Below are 19,661 nucleotides of genomic sequence, written 5' to 3' on the forward strand. Positions count from 1 at the left end.
TAAATAGCGAAATGAAAAAAAAAGCTCCCTCAATGTCTCATCACTGAGAGCACATTCTCCTGTTACAGCAATGAATCAATGTAGTGGGCCAACTAATTTTTTTGTAATTCAGTGTGTTTTCTGCTTTTGAGTTCCAGCAGACCAGGGTCATTTATTTTCCTAATCTCTGAGTAAAGATAAGTTCATGATAAGAAAATGATTCAGAGAAATATGTATTGGACTGACATAATTTTCAATTATACCTTTCCAGTCATTTCAAGTGGACTTTGTTATGGGAAAGAAAAGGCCATTTCACAGAATGGCTTCGGCTGGATGGAACCTCAAAGATCATCCAGTTCCAACCCCCCTGCCACGGGCAGGGTTGCCAGTGACTAGATCAGACTTCCAGGAACCCATCAGATGTTCTAATTAAAAACATAGCAGCACATTGAACACAGAATCCCATTTTACAGAATGTCTATCTGAAATGAGGGGTGACTGCCTATGCCATGCGGTATTACCTACAGCAGAACCCTGACAGCTCTTTTGATCTTTCCCTTTGGTAAAGTTGGCTGAGTGCCCCAGGGATGGTTTGTGGGATCAGTTTGATATTTGTGAACAGAAGGGTGAAAAAGAAGCTAACACTGCTATAAGCTGCAGGTCAGGAGGAAAAGCGAAAAAAAAAAAAAAGCCCACTGACAGCTCTATAAAGATAACATGACAGAAATGAAAATTCTGACCACAAAAATAAACTAAATACATGGCCCTCTCTCTCACTACAAGAGTGAAGGGTCACAGTGAAGGGTCACATTCAGCCCTACAGCCTCCTTTTTCCTGCTGTACCTGCTGTAGCAGCAGGAGGTGAAATGCTGCATTAAGCGCATCTTAGATCCTTGCACATTTCCATCTCAGAACTGTCAACATCTGCCTTAAAACATAAGTTTCATAGATATGAGTGGAGAAGAGCAGGAGATGAATAAGGAATACACGTATGCTGCTCTCTGTGGAGTCCTAACACTCAAGTTTGCTTTAATATGAATAGGCTCTGTCTTGTGAATTCTCAGTAGCAGTGCCCTGAGTCTTGTTGTTACAGAACATTTAGCCAATATATTTAATTTTTTAAAGGTAGTCTGCAAGTGGAATCTAAAAATATTCAACGTGTGCATCTGTTGTTTTAGAGAAGTTACCACAATATCTTTCAGTTAGGAAATAGATATCCCTGAGGCAGTTCTACTGAACTGTTTCACAAATTAAACACCATTTCCATCGTGCTGTGCCCTCTCAATACAAGAGCCTAGATAACATACACTAGATAAATAACTTCTTGCCTCTGTCCTGATATGGTCTATCCCCAGTTAAAGAATACAACGTGATTTTCACAAGATCATCAAGTCCAACCCCAACCCACCCCACCATGTCCACTAACCACGCCACACAATGCCACAGCTCCACAACACTTCCATGGACAATGACTCTACCATTCTGTGGGGAAAAATACCAGTCCAACTCTCCACATTCTTGTGCCTTCAAAACATGAGAGATGCAACCACCCACCAGGCACATCAGGTGCAACGCAAGCAGAACCTACGCTTCCAATCGGCATGAGATCTCTCTAGCATTCAAGAGGCCAGGTTGCATAAGTAGCGTACCTGTGCTCCCTGTAAGCAGTGTGGAGTTGGTCAGTAAACAGCTCACTTCATAATGAAAATGTAGGCATAGGACAGTTTGCATAGATAGATAGAGGTATTCTTACTCCACTGAAACAGAACTCTAGTCAAAGCTCCATTAATCACTAAATATTTCCTAAAATTCATTCAGTGAGTGGAAAGTAGTCAGGAGTAGGATCTAATTCAGAGGACGGGAGTGATATTTTGAGAGTCATCAACACTATTCCTTCAGGAACCATCATGTGAAGATACATCTTAATACAAGGATTGCACTTCTTTGCAAACGAGGAGGAAACAAATATACTTAATTTGAACTTAAATTGAACCGCTTAACTTCATTGGTTTCTAGGAGCAAATCACATATACCTATAAAACAAACATTTGCAGAAAAAAAGTGGAAAAAAACCCACAATTTCAGTGAAATTTTGACTTCAGGAAATTAAAGATTATCATGACAAGTGCAAGAAAGAAAACAAAGTTGAGGACAATATTTCTTAGTACTTATAAGAGAGCTTAAGAAGTCAAGAGGTCACAGTACATCCTTTCTCTGAGAACACTTGGAATGGGCATCTACGAATGAATTTGTATCATTATGAATATCTCCTTTTCACTAGCACTGCCATAGGGAGGGAGCTGAGTGAATATCTCAAATTTAAGGGACAGCGTCAGCAGGATTTGGGGTTGCGTCCTAAAAGGGTAACAATTTTGTGTTGTAAAACCAACATTTTCTTGGGACAACAACCATTTTTAAAAGGAATCTTTCTGACATACGGGGAACAAGAAGACAAAGGTCTTCGGCATTATTCCCACAAAACACCTCTCCCTTTGTAGACAAATTCTTGCATTTTTCCCATGTTGAAGACTTGATTCAGTAGTGACATTGAGCCACTGTCAAAGGGAACTTGTTGGTAAGTTACCTCAGACAATACGTAATTTAAAAATAGAAGTCGTGTGGTTAAATCACACAGACCAACACATTTCTGAAGTACATAAGAAAGGACAACTCCCTGAACGCTTCAATTATCCATGTGCACAATATGCTGTTTTATGCTCAATCTTACCGTTAGTTCCAAACAAGTTCCATAATAAAGCTTCAGACTACTTCCACTAAATCTAACAACAGAGCTCAGAATATGCATCTCACCTCCTGACCACAGCCAGTACCTGCAATGCAAGACTAAGGAGTGATTCCTTCATCAGATAGAAACAAAAAAGACCTTGCTTTCAAAGGCTTGACCTTGAAACTGACAACTTCTTTTCCTTACTGAAATCATTGAGGGAAAATCAGTTTCAGCTGCCAATATACTATGAGATAAAAAGGATTTAACCACACCGTTTGATAAAATGATATTCACACAAGGTATTTGGCTGTGATTTCTGCAGCTTAAGGAAGTGCACTCTCTATATATTTGCAAGGTATTTTAAGACTGGAAACATGCCTTAAGAGAAACAGATATTTCTTACTTCCATGATATATGATGATCGTTATTTTGTTGGACAGAATATAGGTGTATGGGAACTGCTGAGTTACAGCCTGAACCACTGATTGAGCACCTGGAGGAAAGACCCAGTCAGCCCTGGGAGCACAGGTGAAGGCACTCTTAGGCCTCATTTAAGGGCTGTCTGCCACTGAGGAAGGATCTTTTTCTGGAGATCCCTCCTTGGTGGAAGCTTTTTCCTCCAAACCCAGAATTGTCTGATGTTGGTGAGTGATCTATTCCCCTTCCTTTGTAGCACCTTGCTATTGTGCTGGTGCTTCCATCTCTTTTGCAATGCCTTTTTCATTGTGTTGTTCCTTCTGATCGCTACAATAGGCATAAATGCTTAATAGCTATTATTTTGATATCATTTCAACTAACACATTCATGCAAAAGTGTGGAATAAAATCTGCACAGTAAGAAGGAGATAGCTCTCTCCTTCTCCCACCCCAACTTCAACGTGACTAAGATATTCAGAGCACTGTACATTAGGAGTGTTTACGCTTGATTCCTGTGTCAGATTATCATAATAAAAATGTTTTGCTGGATGTGATAATTGATACGTGGAATTGCATCAGAGTTAATACAGAGTTGCACTTACTCTGGATTCCTTCGTGATTCAGAGCTAAGAGGGAAAACACTACATACTAACGGAGAAGAACAAATAAAGAAGAATTATACACTTGAAGCAGTATCACAAATGCTTTAAAAACATCATCTTTTTGGGACTAAAATCCTCAAATAAAATGAAGACAAACCTATCCTGATCTACTAACAACTGGAAAATCAGAAGAGACTCTGCCAGATATCCTGTCCTTTCAGGAATGCATGAGTATGTGACTATTCTTCAGGGATAGGTCTTCTCTTCCTATTCCTTTCCTGATGTAGATAGCAACACCTCCACTCCTCCTTCCTTGTCTGTCCCTTCTGAACAGCTTGTAGCTGTCAATAGCCACACTCCAGTGATGGGAATCATCCCACCACATTTCAATGATGGCAGCTATATCATGGTTTTCTAGTAGCACAGTAGCTTCCAGCTCCTCCTGTTTGTTTACCAAGCTGTGTGCATTGGTGTAGAGACACTTCAGCTGGGCTGCTGGCCTTGTTACTTCCATAAAGGATAACTCCTTAATTCCTTTTAAATATTTCTCTTGATTTTTCCCTGTTGCCTTCTCCTTTTGCCATAGCAGCCACTGCCTCATCATCAAAGGATTTTGTACGTGCTGTGTTGCCAGCACCTCTCAGGGCAGTAGGTCCTTCAAGACCCCTGCCAGCCCCCTGACCCCTCTACCTAGCTATGCCATCCCACTCCTTATCATGGGAAGGCTCACTATCCCCAACATCCCACTTCAGATATAGTTTAAAACCCTCCCAACAAGCCCCACAAGCTTTTCCCCAAGGACCTTCCTCCCCCTTTGAGAGAAGCAAACCCCATCTGGTACCCATAAACCAGGTACCATGTAGGCCATTTGGTTGTTGAAAAACCCAAGGTTCTGGTGTCGGCACCAGGCACAAAGCCAGGTATTTTAAGACACGATCCTTTCATTGTTTGATTGGTTTTAATGTCCTTACCCAATACAGGAGGCAGAGAAGAAAAGATGATCTGTGCTTTCAATTCCTTTAGCAGTAAACCCAAGGCCCTGAAATCCCTTTTGATAGCCCTGGACCCACATGTAGCTGCTTCATCTCTCCCTATATGGAAAGGTAGTAAGGGGTTGTGGTCTGTTGGCTGTACCACGCTAGGTAGCTTCCTGGTGACATCCCTCACCCGAGCCCCAGGAAGACAGCAGCCTTCTCTAAGAAGAAGGTCTGCTCGGCCTATTGGATGTTCAGTTCCCTGTAGGGAGGAATCACCTACAACCAATAACTGTCTTCTCTTCTTCAATGATGTGGTCTTGATGTTGGAGGAAGGCTTTTTGTGGTTTGGTTTCATTAGTTTGTCTATAATGAGTGCTGGCTATCTGCTTCAAGGACACAAGAACAGGGTGTTTGGTGAAAAAGCCATGCATAATACAAAATAAAGCTACGATCGAAAGGTGGGGGCAATAATTAGTTTGTCTGGTGATCTAAGAATAATGCATACCAGGTTCATCATGCCATTCATGTTACTGGGAATGCCAACAATTCATGAAAACAAAGGGGATACTCACTCTTAAATTGTCCATAATTATAAATCCTAATTATCAGCCATAGTCCTTAGACGAAGTTCTTTTGGCCACAAGCATTATTTTACTTAAGTGAACAGGCTGTCACATTTTGGAGTTCTAAAACTGACAGCATGATCATGATGCGTGCAGGTATGTGGCATTATTCTCAATTGTTATATGTACCATATTTAACAATTATATTCAATTGATAATCTTAATTTTACTCTGTTTCAGACGTGGCACTACTGATTGTTTTTTGGCATAACTGATTGACCAGAGCAATAACGTATTTGGCAAGTAAGGGAAGGGTAAGGTAAGGCACAAAACAATCAGCAGTGTGAATAAGGCCAGTGAGGAGGAACCGCCAGCTGAGCCACTTCCATCCAAGCTGCAGCACATGCATCCATCTCAGAGGTAACTCTGGTATTATGGCTTTATCAGGTTAGAGAATCAGGAAACACTCATGTATTTTAGGGAGCCTGATGCAAAGCTCGACAGATCGAACTGAATCTAATTGTCCAAATACTTCACTAATTTCTGCTGGGGCTTGAGCTGGCTGAATCATCTCTGCTGAGGCTTGAAAGCAGAAGAGCTATAGTGCTGCAGATTGGACTAGTGGCTTATTAACAGCATTTGTTCAAAGCTGGTGTTTGTAGCTGGTATTTGTAACAAAACAAAGCCCACTTCCTGAGATTTAAAATAAATTAAAAAATAATTAAGAAGCAAAGCATTTACACTTATTTACACTCTCATCAGCCATAAAATCAATAAATGCATGTGCCTTAAGAACTTTGTTAGATTTACACAAAACAAAAGGCTTAATCATAGAATCATAGGATGGCCTGGGTTGAACAGGACCGGGTTGAACAGGACCTCAAAGATCATCGAGTTTCAACCCCCCTGCCGAATGCAGGGTCACCAACCACTAGACCAGACTGCCCAGAGCCACGTCCAGCCTGGCCTTGAATGCCTCCAGGAACGGGGCATCCACAACCTCCTTGGGCAACCTGTTCCAGTGCATCACCACCCTCTGAGTGAAAAACTTCCTCCTGATATCTAATCTAAATCTCCCCTGTCTCAGTTTAAAACCATTCCCCCTTGTCCTTTTGCTATCCACCCTCATAAACAATCGTTCCCCCTCCTGTTGATACGCTCCCTTCAAGTATTGGAAGGCCACAATGAGATCTCCCCGGAGCCTTCTCTTCTCCAAGCTAAACAAGCCCAGTTCCCTCAACCTTAAGCTTTATCTAAGACATGCTTCTCCATCTCAACTACCTCCCAAACAGTAAAAGTCATTTTCCTTTAAGCAAATCATCTTGAATTACCTCTAGAAATATGGTCTTGCACACAAAGTTGCAAAGACCAACAGTACTTCCCATTCCAGCACAGAGCATGCTGTCTGGCCTCTCTAGTCACATCTGCAGGTAAGAGTTACAGCATGAAAAACTATTTCAAAGCCAACTGAACAAAACAGAACATACATAATCAAACTTGTATGAAAACATGAACTAGATTGAGAAATACACACTGTAAGCCACCACTAACAATAACAGAATACGGCTCCAAAGGTCAGGATAAAGCTAAGTTTTAATTTTGTTCCTTTTATTAATGGCAGAACCATTTCTCATTATATTTAAAAGGCCAGAATGACTAATGGGAAACCAAACATTTTCCAGAGGAAAACAATGTGGGACATTTAATTATATAAATGATTAATTTTGAGTTACAGAGTAATTTTTACATCACTTATTGAGCTTAAACCACTGTAAAAATTGGGAATTATTTTATAATACATGAACCACGAAATCTTAGCACACCAAGCACTACTGAACTAATGATTTTTCACACAGAAAATACTGTGCAGAGAATATAAGGAGGAGGAAGCAATGCCATTCAAACACTACAAACTGCACACACACATTTGGCTCTTTCAAATGTAAATCACTTGGAGATATTCCCAAATGATAAAAACAGGAGTTGGCAACAGTCACTGGGAATCTGCATCAAGAGAAAATGATGTACAAAGTCTTTTTCACCTGAGCAAACATCTGCATATTTGGGGCATCCAACTAGATCTGCTTTTGCTGGTTGCAGTGGCAGAAAGCTCAAGAAATTCTATTTTTCCTTTTGCAACTACAGAAAAACAGTCACCCTCCAGCCCAGAAAAGACTTAACTAGCTGTGGTCAGACAAGCCAATTCAGTGAGGTAATTCTAATGTGTTGTCAAAATTACGCTTAAAGGAGCAGCATAAAGCTTAAAAATAAAGAAATAAATAAACAGAGGAAGGACTGTAGAGAATACCAAGGAGGTATGCTTAACAGATAGGGGGATTTTGCAGAAGCAGCTTATGAAAAGCTTTGAACTGCTCCTTATACTCATCTCAGCAGTTCTGGGTTGGACTGGTCCTTTCCCAAATCATTTCATTTGCATGTTTGGTTTTTTTTTTGCTCAAAACTACGTGCTTGTCACATTGAAATGACATGCCAAATTTTATCTTCTTGTGAAATTCAAGTGACAGCACTCTAAAAGCACAGAAACAATGGATTTTCATAAGTTATCTCTCCATCAGTACCCTAGTGAATGCCCATCCTGCTTCAGCATGACAGAATGAATCATGGAGTCAGCAGGACTGGAAAAGACCACTAAGATCAGCAGGTCCAACCCAACCCACCCCCACCATGCCTACTGAGCATGTCCCTCACTGTTACATCTCCATGGCTCTGGAACACCTGCAGGGATGGTGACTCTGCTACCTCACTAAAGGACAGTGGTGTCCTATACTGGTATCACTATAGGATGGAAGAGTGTATTAAAGTTTTTACCCCCAAATGATCAGCATTCAGTTAAGTGGTGCAGGATATGGATTTCATTCCTAGTTGTTAGTATTTCCTTTATCTTCTTAGGCCCAGTTTTGGCAAATAATGGAGAACATCATAATTATGAGGCTTTGGATCCACACATCTTTCCTCCTCAGACTCGAAGTTCAGCACCATAAAACTCAACGTTTAAATGCAAAGTGCTTAGCATTGGCCAAAACAAATGCACTGAAGCTCATTATTGTAACGCACAAATGCACAGCATGAGAACATTTTTAAAAGCACAAATTATACTACTGGGAAATTGGGAAAAGAAGCCTGCTCAAATATATTTTCCTTTCTGACTCTATAATGCAGAGAAATTGAGGCATCTGCAGCATAGCAAGCATTGCATTTAATACAGAAGATACAGGGGAATAAGCTCAGAAACGTAATCAGGTTCATCGTCCTCTGTGTCTACCAAACAACATTAAAGGACTATACAGGTTGGCTGATGAACTACTGTAATCAATCAGGGCTTTTCTTATTGTTGCTGTTCATTTGTTCTTGTTTTTTCTTTTTCTTTTTAAATATCTATACAAGCCTTACATGAGCTCAAGTATTTATAGAACAAAACACTACTTAGACATCCTTACACATAAAGGAATACTGAGATGAGAGAAGACATGATCTTACAGAATAATATTAGCATCACCCACTTGATTTAAATACTTTTGATTTTGCTTAACAGGCATTTCCACATTTTGCATGGCATAAATAAAGACCTAGATCATTTCAAGAAGTTAATAATCCAATAATTACTGGCTGTTGTTTAAAATATTTTCACTTACAAAAATTGTGGAATTGAATTCTGCAGAATTGAAGATACATTGCATAGGAAATCTTAATGATAAATGGGCACAACTATTACAACAGATAGAGTAAAGCCATTTTAAGGGAGTTTAATGAAAGCTACTTTAAAATCATAGTTATAAATAAGATTAAGATCAAGACTTAATTGACACCTAAATAAAATCAACGTAACGCATTTGAGTTATTATGCTTAAAATTACTGCCAAATCATGGAATGGCTTGGATTGGAAGAGATCTCAAGGATCATCAGGATCCAACCCCTGTGCTGCAGGCAGGGCTACCCATCGCTACATCAAGTACTAGATCAGATTGACCTAGGGCGCCAGTGAACCTGGCCTTAAACACCCCCAGGGATGGGGAATCCACAACCTCTCCGGGCAGCACCTCACCATGCTCTCAGTGAAAAACTTCCCCCTGACATCTAATCTAAATCTCTCCTCTTTTATTTTAAAACCATTCCTCTTTGTCCTATCACTGTCTACCAGTGTAAAAAGATTATTTCCCTTCTGTTTATCATCCCCCTTCAAAAACTGGAAGCGTGCAATGAGGTCTCCCTGCAGCCTTCTCTTCTCCAGACTGAACAAGCTAAGCTCCTTCAGCCTATCTGCATAGGAGAGGTGTTCCAGCCCTTTGGTCACTTTTATGGCCTTACTCTGGACCCACTCCAACATCTCCGCATCCTTCTTATATTGGGGGCCCCAAACTTGGATGCAGTACTGCAGATGGGGCCTCATGAGGGCAGTGTAGAGGGGAACAATCACCTCCCTCTCCCTGCCGGCCACCCCTCTTCTGATGCAGCCCAGGAAACTGTTGGTGTTCTGGGGTGCAAATGCACACTGCTGGTTCACGTAAAGTTTTTCATCTACCAGGACCCTTAAGTCCTTCACAGCAGAGCTACTCTCAAAGAGTTCTTCTTCCAGTCTGTATACATATATGGGATTAACTCTACTCACGTGCAAAACCTTGCACTTAGCACTGTTGAACCTCACTATGTTCACAAGGGCCCACCTTTCAAGTTTATCAGGGTCCCTCTGGATGGCATCCCTTCCTTCTGTCGTATCAACTGCACCACTTGTCATCAGTTAACATGCTAAGAGTACACTCGATCCCATCATCTTTGTTATTGATAAAGATGTTGAAGAGCACCAGTCCCAAGACAGACACCTGAGGAAATCCATATCCCTCCAACTAAGAGATAGAGATGTGGTGAGAGACGATGTCAAAGGCTTTGCACAAGTCCAGGTAGGTGACATCAGTTGCCTTCCCATTGTCCACCAATGCCATCACTCCATCATCCACCAGACTAGTCAGGCATGCTCTAGGCTTATTTAAGCCACGCTGGCTGTCGCAGACCACCTCCTCAACCCTCACATGCCTTAACATCACTTCGAGGAGGATGCTCCAGGATCTTTTCAGGCACAGACGTGAGGCTCACTGGCCCGCAGTCCCCTTCATCCTCCTTCCTCCCTTTCTTATAAATGGGAGTAAAGTTTCCCTTTTTCTAGTCAACAGGGACTTCATCTGACAGCCATGACTTTTCAAATACGATGGAGTGCCACTCAGCAACATCTTTAGCCAGCTCCCTTAGGCCCCACAGACTTGTACACATTTAGTCTCATGAGGCACTCTCAGACTTTCTCTGTCAATTACAGTGGGGAGAATTTGCTCCCCCAGTTCCCACCAAGAGGTTCAGAGATGTGAGAAATATGAGAATCCTGGCTGCCAGTGAGGACTGAGGCAAAGAACTCATCAAATACCTCAAGTCTTCTATTTAATATTCCCTCCTCCAATAAAACTGCAGCCCCAAATACAGTGGAAGAGTGTTCAGAAGTAAGAAAAGATTCCAGAACTGGATGACTTTAAATTCTTCTAGATAAAAAAAAAAAAATACCAGTTTTGCTGCAGATTAGCACAATTTCTGCTTTGAAGACTCAGCAGGAGTTTAAGTGGACACTGAGGCTGAACTATTTCTGTCACTGAAATAACATACTGTAAATTACTGGAGCAATTGTATAGGAATAAGCCAGTCAGGTTAGAGAGCATTCTGTTTCCACTGAGCTGAACATTCAGTATTTTCTTAGAATCACAGAATCACCAAGTTGGAAAGGACCTATGAGATCATCTAGCCCAACCAACCTCCTATCACCATTACTACCCGCAAAACAACTAAATACTTTGTATGTCCTGTGCTAGGAGTTACATAACAAGGCTGAGACATACATTAGGTGACCAAGCCTTCAACAGCTTTCTTAAAAGCATTGAATTTTAGTTTCATTTGCAGAGGCAGAAATGTCTGCATTTGCAACTATTCCATGGTTTCAGGCTGAGATGCAGAGCAGATGAGAACTGATTCTTCTGCCCAGAAAAAGACAGTTTCCTATAATTCTCCTTCTTTCAGAATGACAAGGTGGAGTTGCACTACAGCAGAACAACTTGTAGGGCTTTGCAGAGACTGGGAAACTCAACAGACACGTTCACTCAGGTAATGTGACGTGAATGACAAGTTAGGAATTTTATTTGAAAGTTTTTTCTAGAATAGTCCTACCGTGAATTAAAATCAAGTATTTTGTTATTTTTATCATTTCACATTCCTTCAATATCAATATATAATTGGAATTATCAGCCCAAATACTGCATTTAGTTTGATCAAATTAAGACCAGAGGATAACGAGTCTCAGGAGAGGACTACAATCTTTATCACGTCACAAGCTATCAAACATCCGTTTAAAAATATCTCACAGCAAAAAGCTAAAATTTTCCAACCACACTTGATATTGATTAAGATTAAAAGCTGCAAAACAAGAGCAGTCCAGATTAATTTAAACCTCTGAATTAACAGAAATTGTTTTTCAAAGTCACTTTCTGCTCTCAGTAAATTCAGCAAATAAGCTCATCTGTATTCAACAGCATGACTGTAAAGAAAATGCAAACACTAAACCCTAGGCCTGGGGATCTGATAAATATTCATAAATGTTTTTCTAAAGGGAGGTGGGAGGCAAATGGATGAGGCCAGGCTCTTCTTGGTGGTGTGTTGTGATAAGGAGTAATAGCCTAAAACTTGGAACGCAGGAAATTCTGTACTAAGATGCAAAAGAACTTCTTTACAGTAAGGGTGATGGAGCACTGGAACAGGCTGCCCAGAGAGGCTGTGGAGTCTCCTTCTATGGAGATATTCAAGACCTGTCTCAATGCCTATCTGTGCAATCCGCTGTAGGGAACCTGCTTTAGCAGGGGGTTGGACGTGATCATCTCTTGAGGTCCCTGCCAACCCCCGCGATTCTGTGGTTCTGTGATTCTCCCTTCAAATCAAAGGAGTTTTTGTATATCGCACCAAAACTTTATTAGTTTGGGTTTCTTCTGCCTTTTTTTCTCTTGCTTCCTACTGACTTACATGCAAATGTACTTATAACTGTGAGGGAGACATTCCTGCCAACTCATGCCGTAGTCAGAGCTTTTTACCCTCTGGAACACCCTCATCCTGGGACAAGATTATTGCATTCCAGGTGCTATGTAACTTTCTTAAGCAACATTCTAAAGAAATAACCCAAGCGTATTTTAATGCCACATATACACTTAAAAATTATTATGCTCTTCAGCATTGCACGGTGTTTTCACCGACAAAAAATAGTCTGGTATTAATTTTTTCAAGTATCATTTTTTATCTTTTTTTTTTTTTAATGACTTATACCATCGTTGCTCCCTTTTCAGTGATCTTCCCACAGAGTGACTTTAACATCATTGCACTAAAAGCCAACTTTTCCACTTGTCTGCATAACATGAATAAATTAGATCAGGACATTTCTTTTCCTGCTCGGCAAGATTTACACTAGCTTCAGGGGAAGTTTTACATTGATTATACAATTCCACCCATGCTTAAAGTTCTCTGGAGCTTGGCTGTGAGCGGCCTTGCCTTTGAGATTTGCAGTGCAGGAAAGCAGTGATCTGGATAACGCTAGAATTCACAAAATTCTCTTCACAAGTTCAAGAGCCAAAGATTTTAACCAGGATTCAATGCTGTCCCCATTGCCTGGTGAAGCCACAACAGACATCGTTGAGAGCTGTTTGTGCAAAGGGCAGAATACAGCTGCTTTAAAATGTGTTAATCAAGACACTCTCTAATACTTCACGTTTTGCCACCTTTCTGAAATCATCGAATCATAGAATCATTAGAGTTGGAAGGGATCTCTGAAGGCCATCTAGTCTAGCTCCCCTGCAACGAACAGGGACACCACAGCTAGATCGGGTTGCCCAGGGCCTGATCCAGACTTGCCTTGAAAGCCTCCAGGGATAAGTGAAATAATTTCACTAATTCCTTCATTTAAAATACATCGGTCATATATGCTGAACAACGAGTTGAAATGGATTATCAGACAAATCCAGCATCTCCCCAATCCCAAAGGACTAAACAATGTGATCTTCAGCATTTTAAGTAAAGCTTACCTTAAACGCTACCATGTTACACAGTATCAGTAACCAGGAGCTCTAATTACCAAAACCAATTTCCTACAAAAAGAAATGAAGGCGCAGATGGGAAACGACTCTATTCTCTGCAGATAGTATTTTGCCAGAAACGGCAATTGAAAAAGACTGAGCTGCAGGGATAAAAATGCTATTGCATAGTCTTGACGCTAGACAAGCACAATAAAAATAAAGAATTCAAACATTTTGGTATACTGGAGTTAGTGAAGGAGGATAACAGAAGTAAGAGCACTTGGAAAACTGAGTAAAGACATCAGAAGGATTTGAGCAAGGTTACAAAAAGAACACTGCTATGACTTTCAGTGCTACAGCTAATTTAAAAGACAGCATAAAAACAATATGGGACAAATTCCAAGCAGGTAGCCAAGACATCGTGACTACGCACAGGATGAAAAGAGAGCCCTAATAGGTGCACATTTCATTTTTCATCTTCATATTGATGAAAGATATATTTTACCTAGCTATTTATATTTGAATGCCTCCTGCACTTTCTTGAAGTTCATGGCTGTGAATCAGATTCCTGAATCTAGGCTTAAAGAATGAAATAGAAAATATAGTTGTCTCTGGGAAAGAGAGGTTCAGACTTAGCAGATCCATTATAACTCCTTAACATGACGTTAAAATTCTGATTATCCTTCACCAGCAACTGAAAAACTGCATCCCATACTTTTGGGTCTAAAAGACCAGAAAACAGAACTTTTAAAAACCAAAGCTTAGCCTAACATTCTTTGTAGTTGCAGCTACTACATTATATCACTACGAAAACATAGACAGACATACGTATTATTATATATAGAATATAGATACTGTACTAAGAGCCATCTCCAATTTATTTATGTTTTCCTTGACAGCGCTGCTGCCTCTGATTCTTGTGGATGTTTTCTTCTGAAGAACTCACACAATATCCAAAGAGGAAACAAGGCTTGACCCACCTTCCATCTGCATGGGAACAGACTTCTACACTTAAAAAATTCACAAGGTAAGAGTTAAATTTATCTACAGAATACCAAGAGAGAAGAACAACAACATCTTCCTTTACAGAATGGCGTCAGGATGCGGACTCAAAGCCTTAGAATTGTATTTCTGCTTTACTACAGGAGTTCATTTTTTTTTCCCCCACCATAATTCAATGCAATCCAATTGAATTCACCCTGCAGGGAATAAAATTCCCAACAGATCAGCTGGGACTTCAAACTGCCTTGACTTTACCTTTTATTAGTGCAGGTAAGCACAGAAAGATTAAAGACAATTCTGCTTCAGGATGATTTATTTGACACTAAAGCTATAACCACAATTTATACATGAATAGAGCAAAGTATTGTTTACAAGGTAGTTATTTGAAACTATACTTCTTAGCAGAGAGAACACATATTACTGGGAGCTACAGTCAAATTCATTCTCAACTCCTGGTTTACTTTGTACTGACTGTACTGCTTTGTCTTCTATGTAATTCACGTTTTTCTAAGTTCTGCCACAGCTTAAACAGCCAAGAAATACACTGCCTGACATAAACCACTATGCCAATTTAATAAATACATGGAATCATTGTAAATAGTATACGTAAAGAGATTAGTATACTTTAATATAGGTATACAGGGATATAATAAAAGAACTTGCCACAGATAATACAAGAAACAGCAGTCATATCTTCTCTATTCACATGTAATAAAATTGCTTAGTAATATCATCTTTAAATACATATATATTTTACATTAGTCTAATGTGAGGCAAATATAGCACCCATGTGACAGAGCCTAATAACATTTCACTATGTAACTCATGTAGCTAATTATACAATTTATGATTCTTTGGGAGAAATTCCTAACTGATTTATCTCAAGGAAATTGTATGTACATGCACATCTGCTAAAAGACTTACAGATTGCTTCTGGTATTGCAGGAAGCACGTAGAGACCTCTAACAAAGAGGAATTTGTAGACACAGCCACTGTGCACTATATACAGCACTTATTTTCCCTTCACACCAGGGATTATTTTTGTTGTCTGAGTTGACAATTTTTGCTGTTAAAGGCTTGAATAGCCTGAAAATTGCCTTTTCTGTACACTGTCCTCTCCTCATATGCTACACCGCAGCTGCAACATTCAGTTGGAAAGCTGCTGTCTACTCCCATCTCTGAATTGCCAAGTTGAATGGCAGGAGGGCATGTGCTGAAAGAACAGTACTAAATGGGGGATTATTTTTACAGTCGCAAGAGAGTCTGAGATTGCTGCATTCAGTATTTGTCAATACAAACAGAAAGTAAATGCAATATTTGAAAGAAGGGCAACAGTAGCTGTGGAAGAAATTCCATTTACATTCTGCCTCTATCCATCTGTATGAAGATACAACTTTTATAACTATATAGAAACACTATCTATTAAATATACATCATATGCACTCTTACAAACAGATTTATTAAAAGCATATTGAGTGATTGGAAGCAGGGCATAGATAAACAACGTACTGTCAAAATCACACCATTCTTTCTGCTCATTTTATGATCAAAATATTGAAAACTCCAATAACAACTACTGAAATTTCGAGAAAACTGAACATTTAGGGAGTAGCCATTAGGTAGGTACAGCTCCTTTCCCTCACGCTAGTGGATGCACAGAAGGATGTTGCAATTCTCTCACATCAAAGTTCTCCCAAGCCAAATTACGTTGACTAAGCAAAGATAAGAATGATGGAGCTGTTGATTTCCAGGCCACTCTAGGGGCTGGTAATTTCTTTAATCACAAGTATTGCTCTGTGCTTCCTCCTGAAATTATTTTGCATGTGCAAAATAAACAGTGCCTAAAATCTGTTCTTACCTCTCTTGGAACATCTTATAGGATGACAATATAAAAATGAAAATACTTCAATCAAGGTAATTTGATTAAATTAAAAACAAGCAAAAAACAGATAACTTGTGTTGGACTCAATGATGGTCCCTTCCAACTCCCACTGTTCTGTGATTCCGTCTTCACTACCATACTCCTCCAAAGCCTAATCCTTTTACTCCCATATCTAATCTGAAACATTTGTATAAAGTGTTGGAAGGTTTCGTAGATCCATTTAGACATTAACTGTTTCCCTAGAAAAGAAAGTTGCCTTTTTCTTTTCTTGAGTTAAACTTCTTGATTTCTTTGTATTTTGAGGTCCTCTTTAATGCTATAGTCTACAAACATGATGAGTAATACAAGTTGGACTCTGTTCTTTTTTAATAATTCTAGGAACATTGGTGTACTTGTTAAATCATACGCAAGAAGGACATGAAGAGGGGAGAGAAGATGCAAGGTGAGCTAGAATGGAGAAAACATCACTGAAGGCTTGAGAAAACTGGAAATTTGTTTGATTTGCCTGGTGTATTTTCCTTCCCATCTAAATCAACACTTCCAGTTGAATCATTACTTTACCTCCAAGTTCAATTTTCAGTGTTATTTCTTTTTGCTTTTTGAGAAGCACCAACCACACAGATGCCCCAAATAGCATATATGCAAAAATCCAGAAACTGCTCACTCAGTGACTCACAAAACACGCATCTTCTCTACTTTGTAGTCAAAGTACTCCCCTGAAAACAGAGAATCACAGTGTGGCATGATATCAGAGATGTATATACAAAAAACACTCCTCAAGCATTTATGATCTTATGAATGTCAACTTACTTATGTACTTTCCCTGAGCATTTATGCATTCTCCAAGCATTTTACAAGCTATTAAAGAAAAATCATGACCTTTTTGTAGTGTAGTACCTAGGGATCACAGTCAGGCTGAAGCTGCACTTAGTGTCCGACAATGAATAAAAGAAGCTACACAGCTACTACTCAATTTTTGTTTTTTTCCTTCCCATGGGTTTTCTTGGGCTCAGCTTGGAAGTGATTCATGGCAGACTGTATTCACAACAGCTAGTCAAGTACATTAAAGGGTACTAGTGAGTCAAAAGAGGAAAACCCACGCAAATCTTGTACACAGAATTCAATTTCATGAAAGAGTACTATGTTAATAATAAGACAGATAGTAAACAATTCTGAAAGGAACGGTCAGACAGCCAAAGAAAAAAGCAAACATATCTGGAATGTGTTCAAATACAGTGTATCAGAATTCCCAAAGCCCTGAATGAATCTCTAAAGCTAAGACCATCACAGGGAACAACTCAGAAAAACATGCTGAGAGGAAAAGATCAGGAAAAGCAATTAAAAAAAATCAAGTTAAACAGCAATGTAAGAAGGAATTTGATAGTAAATTTTACAGTATAAGTTGCAGAGGTGTTTGTTAACAGCCTAGAAAAATTAAGCAGTATATAAGCATACACTATGGGGCATAGGCAGGGATACATCCTCGAACTCCACAATTCCAGTGATTGCAGATGATGTAAGAAGTGAGGCAAATTCGTGTGCTCTACCACAATATCATTTGTTATCACTGTCACAGGTGATACGGATGCACTTCAGTATTCCTCTTACCTCATTTTGGAGGTCCCGGATCATTTTGCTCTTCCTTTCCATTTCTGTCTTCAGAAAGTTAATCTACAAGTTGAATAAAAATATGAGTGAGCTTCTGAAATGTAGCTAAACACCATCTTAAACTTTTTTTTCTTTTAACCTTATTCAGATATTTCATAGAAAAAAATAAACCATCCCTAACAATAACCTATCTTAGGAAACTACTGTTATACCAGATCGGTATAAACCACCACTTTCTATTTCCTGATTAACCTACAAATAGATACTGTGATATTTATTGGGAAACTTATAATCGAGAGAAGAAAATCACTATGCATAATACCATAATTTGACTTTTGTGCTAGTAGATAGAGTGCTCTTTGTAACCAAGTTCAAGGAGATCTTCAGAGAACTTAGGATTTTTGTAACAACATTAGCTGATTTTGTAGCTTACTGTTTTTTAACCCTCTAGGAATACCACATCCATTGTAGCAGGCTTCTAACAGTCACTGGTCCTAATGAGAACAGATCCACAGTCCCCATCAGTGTAATTTATATGTGGAAGTGGCTCAATCTGCTCTTCTGTCCTTACTTATTTCAAAGATTTGGAAGCTCGAACTCTCAATCTTAGTTTATCAAGCAGTTTAAAATATATATTTTACAAATCTAAGTTTGTTTTAGGAATGAGTTTTCCTACTTAAAGACCTAAAGAACTTAACTGGAGAAAGGTTTTAATTATAACAGCTAGGATTAAATGAACATATCCCTTCCACTTCAAGTACCCATAAGGATCCTCCTTCAACTCACAGAATTCTCACTCCTATATACCCAATACCCCATGCGTCCACCTTTGATATAAATTCTACCTGTAGAATACAGCAAACTACAGTTCACCTGACATTGCAGCAGACTTGATAAGAAAAGGAGAGAAGAAAACCAATGAGCAAAAAAGAGACTGTGAACATACCGACCTAGAGCATAATGATTTGAATGCCATGGGGATCAAAAATGACAGTGAATCTGCATGATATGCTGTTCTTAGAATCATGTCTACGTACAAGTAAGGTAGATGCCAGCAATTTAGAAACCATTACTGGGCTTGACATTGCTCTTAATATCAAAAGAGAAGACAGAGAACACCATTATCATCTAAGAACAAAAAGTCGGTATGGGGCACATGAGAATACTACTGACTGACACACGTAACAGAACTTCCCAAGTTTTTTCTAATGATTTGGTGAAAGACCAACTATGTACAGATACATAGATATCTATATATTATCTAGATATAGATAACAGAAGATGAATATGCTCAGTACTTTCCTAGAGATCCCATTCAGAAATAGCCAAAGTGAGCCTACAAACATCGTATAACAAATATCAAGCTTTTTTTGCCATGTAAATGACAAAAAAAGGTCGTAATCAAAGTATGAGTTCTGGATTAACTGAAAGAAGAATAATAAGAAAATAAATATTCAGATGGAATACTTTTTGCTGTTCAAAAGACTTGCAAGCTACCAATAGATATTGATGAAAAAAAATATTCTTCTCTGTTGAAGAATTTTATTTTTCTTAGTCCTAATTCTCTCAAGAGAATGTTAATGCTCCTTCAAAGCATATCAGTTCTAAATCTGGATACATATGAAATACTGATAAAAGATATGGTACTGAATTTATTGACTGTGCACTCTCTATACATAGCTTGTAAATATCAGCTTGGGGCGAGATAGTTAATTTAACCAGCAACTTGCGTGATGATTTTAGCCACACCCAACAACAGGGCATAGTAATGGACTACAATATTGCTTAAGTTGAGAAG

At 39.2% G+C, this 19,661-nt stretch overlaps 1 protein-coding gene across 9 annotated transcripts in view; it reads right to left on the reverse strand.

The window, feature by feature from the left end:
* LOC110401422 (leucine zipper protein 2-like) overlaps positions 1–19,661 on the reverse strand; it is a 188,762-nt gene that overhangs the window by 45,901 nt on the left and 123,200 nt on the right. For all 9 annotated transcript variants that reach the window (XR_002440373.1, XR_002440372.1, XM_021402540.1 and 6 more), the window contains one exon: positions 17,864–17,926. Coding sequence is in view for 7 of the 9 variants with exons in the window: in XM_021402540.1 (XP_021258215.1) it covers positions 17,864–17,926 (63 nt within the window). In the remaining 2 variants the exon portion in view is untranslated. The remainder of the gene's footprint in view (positions 1–17,863; positions 17,927–19,661) is intronic.

The sequence above is a fragment of the Numida meleagris genome, chromosome 6, assembly GCF_002078875.1.
Source record: "Numida meleagris isolate 19003 breed g44 Domestic line chromosome 6, NumMel1.0, whole genome shotgun sequence".
Classification (NCBI taxonomy): domain Eukaryota; kingdom Metazoa; phylum Chordata; class Aves; order Galliformes; family Numididae; genus Numida; species Numida meleagris.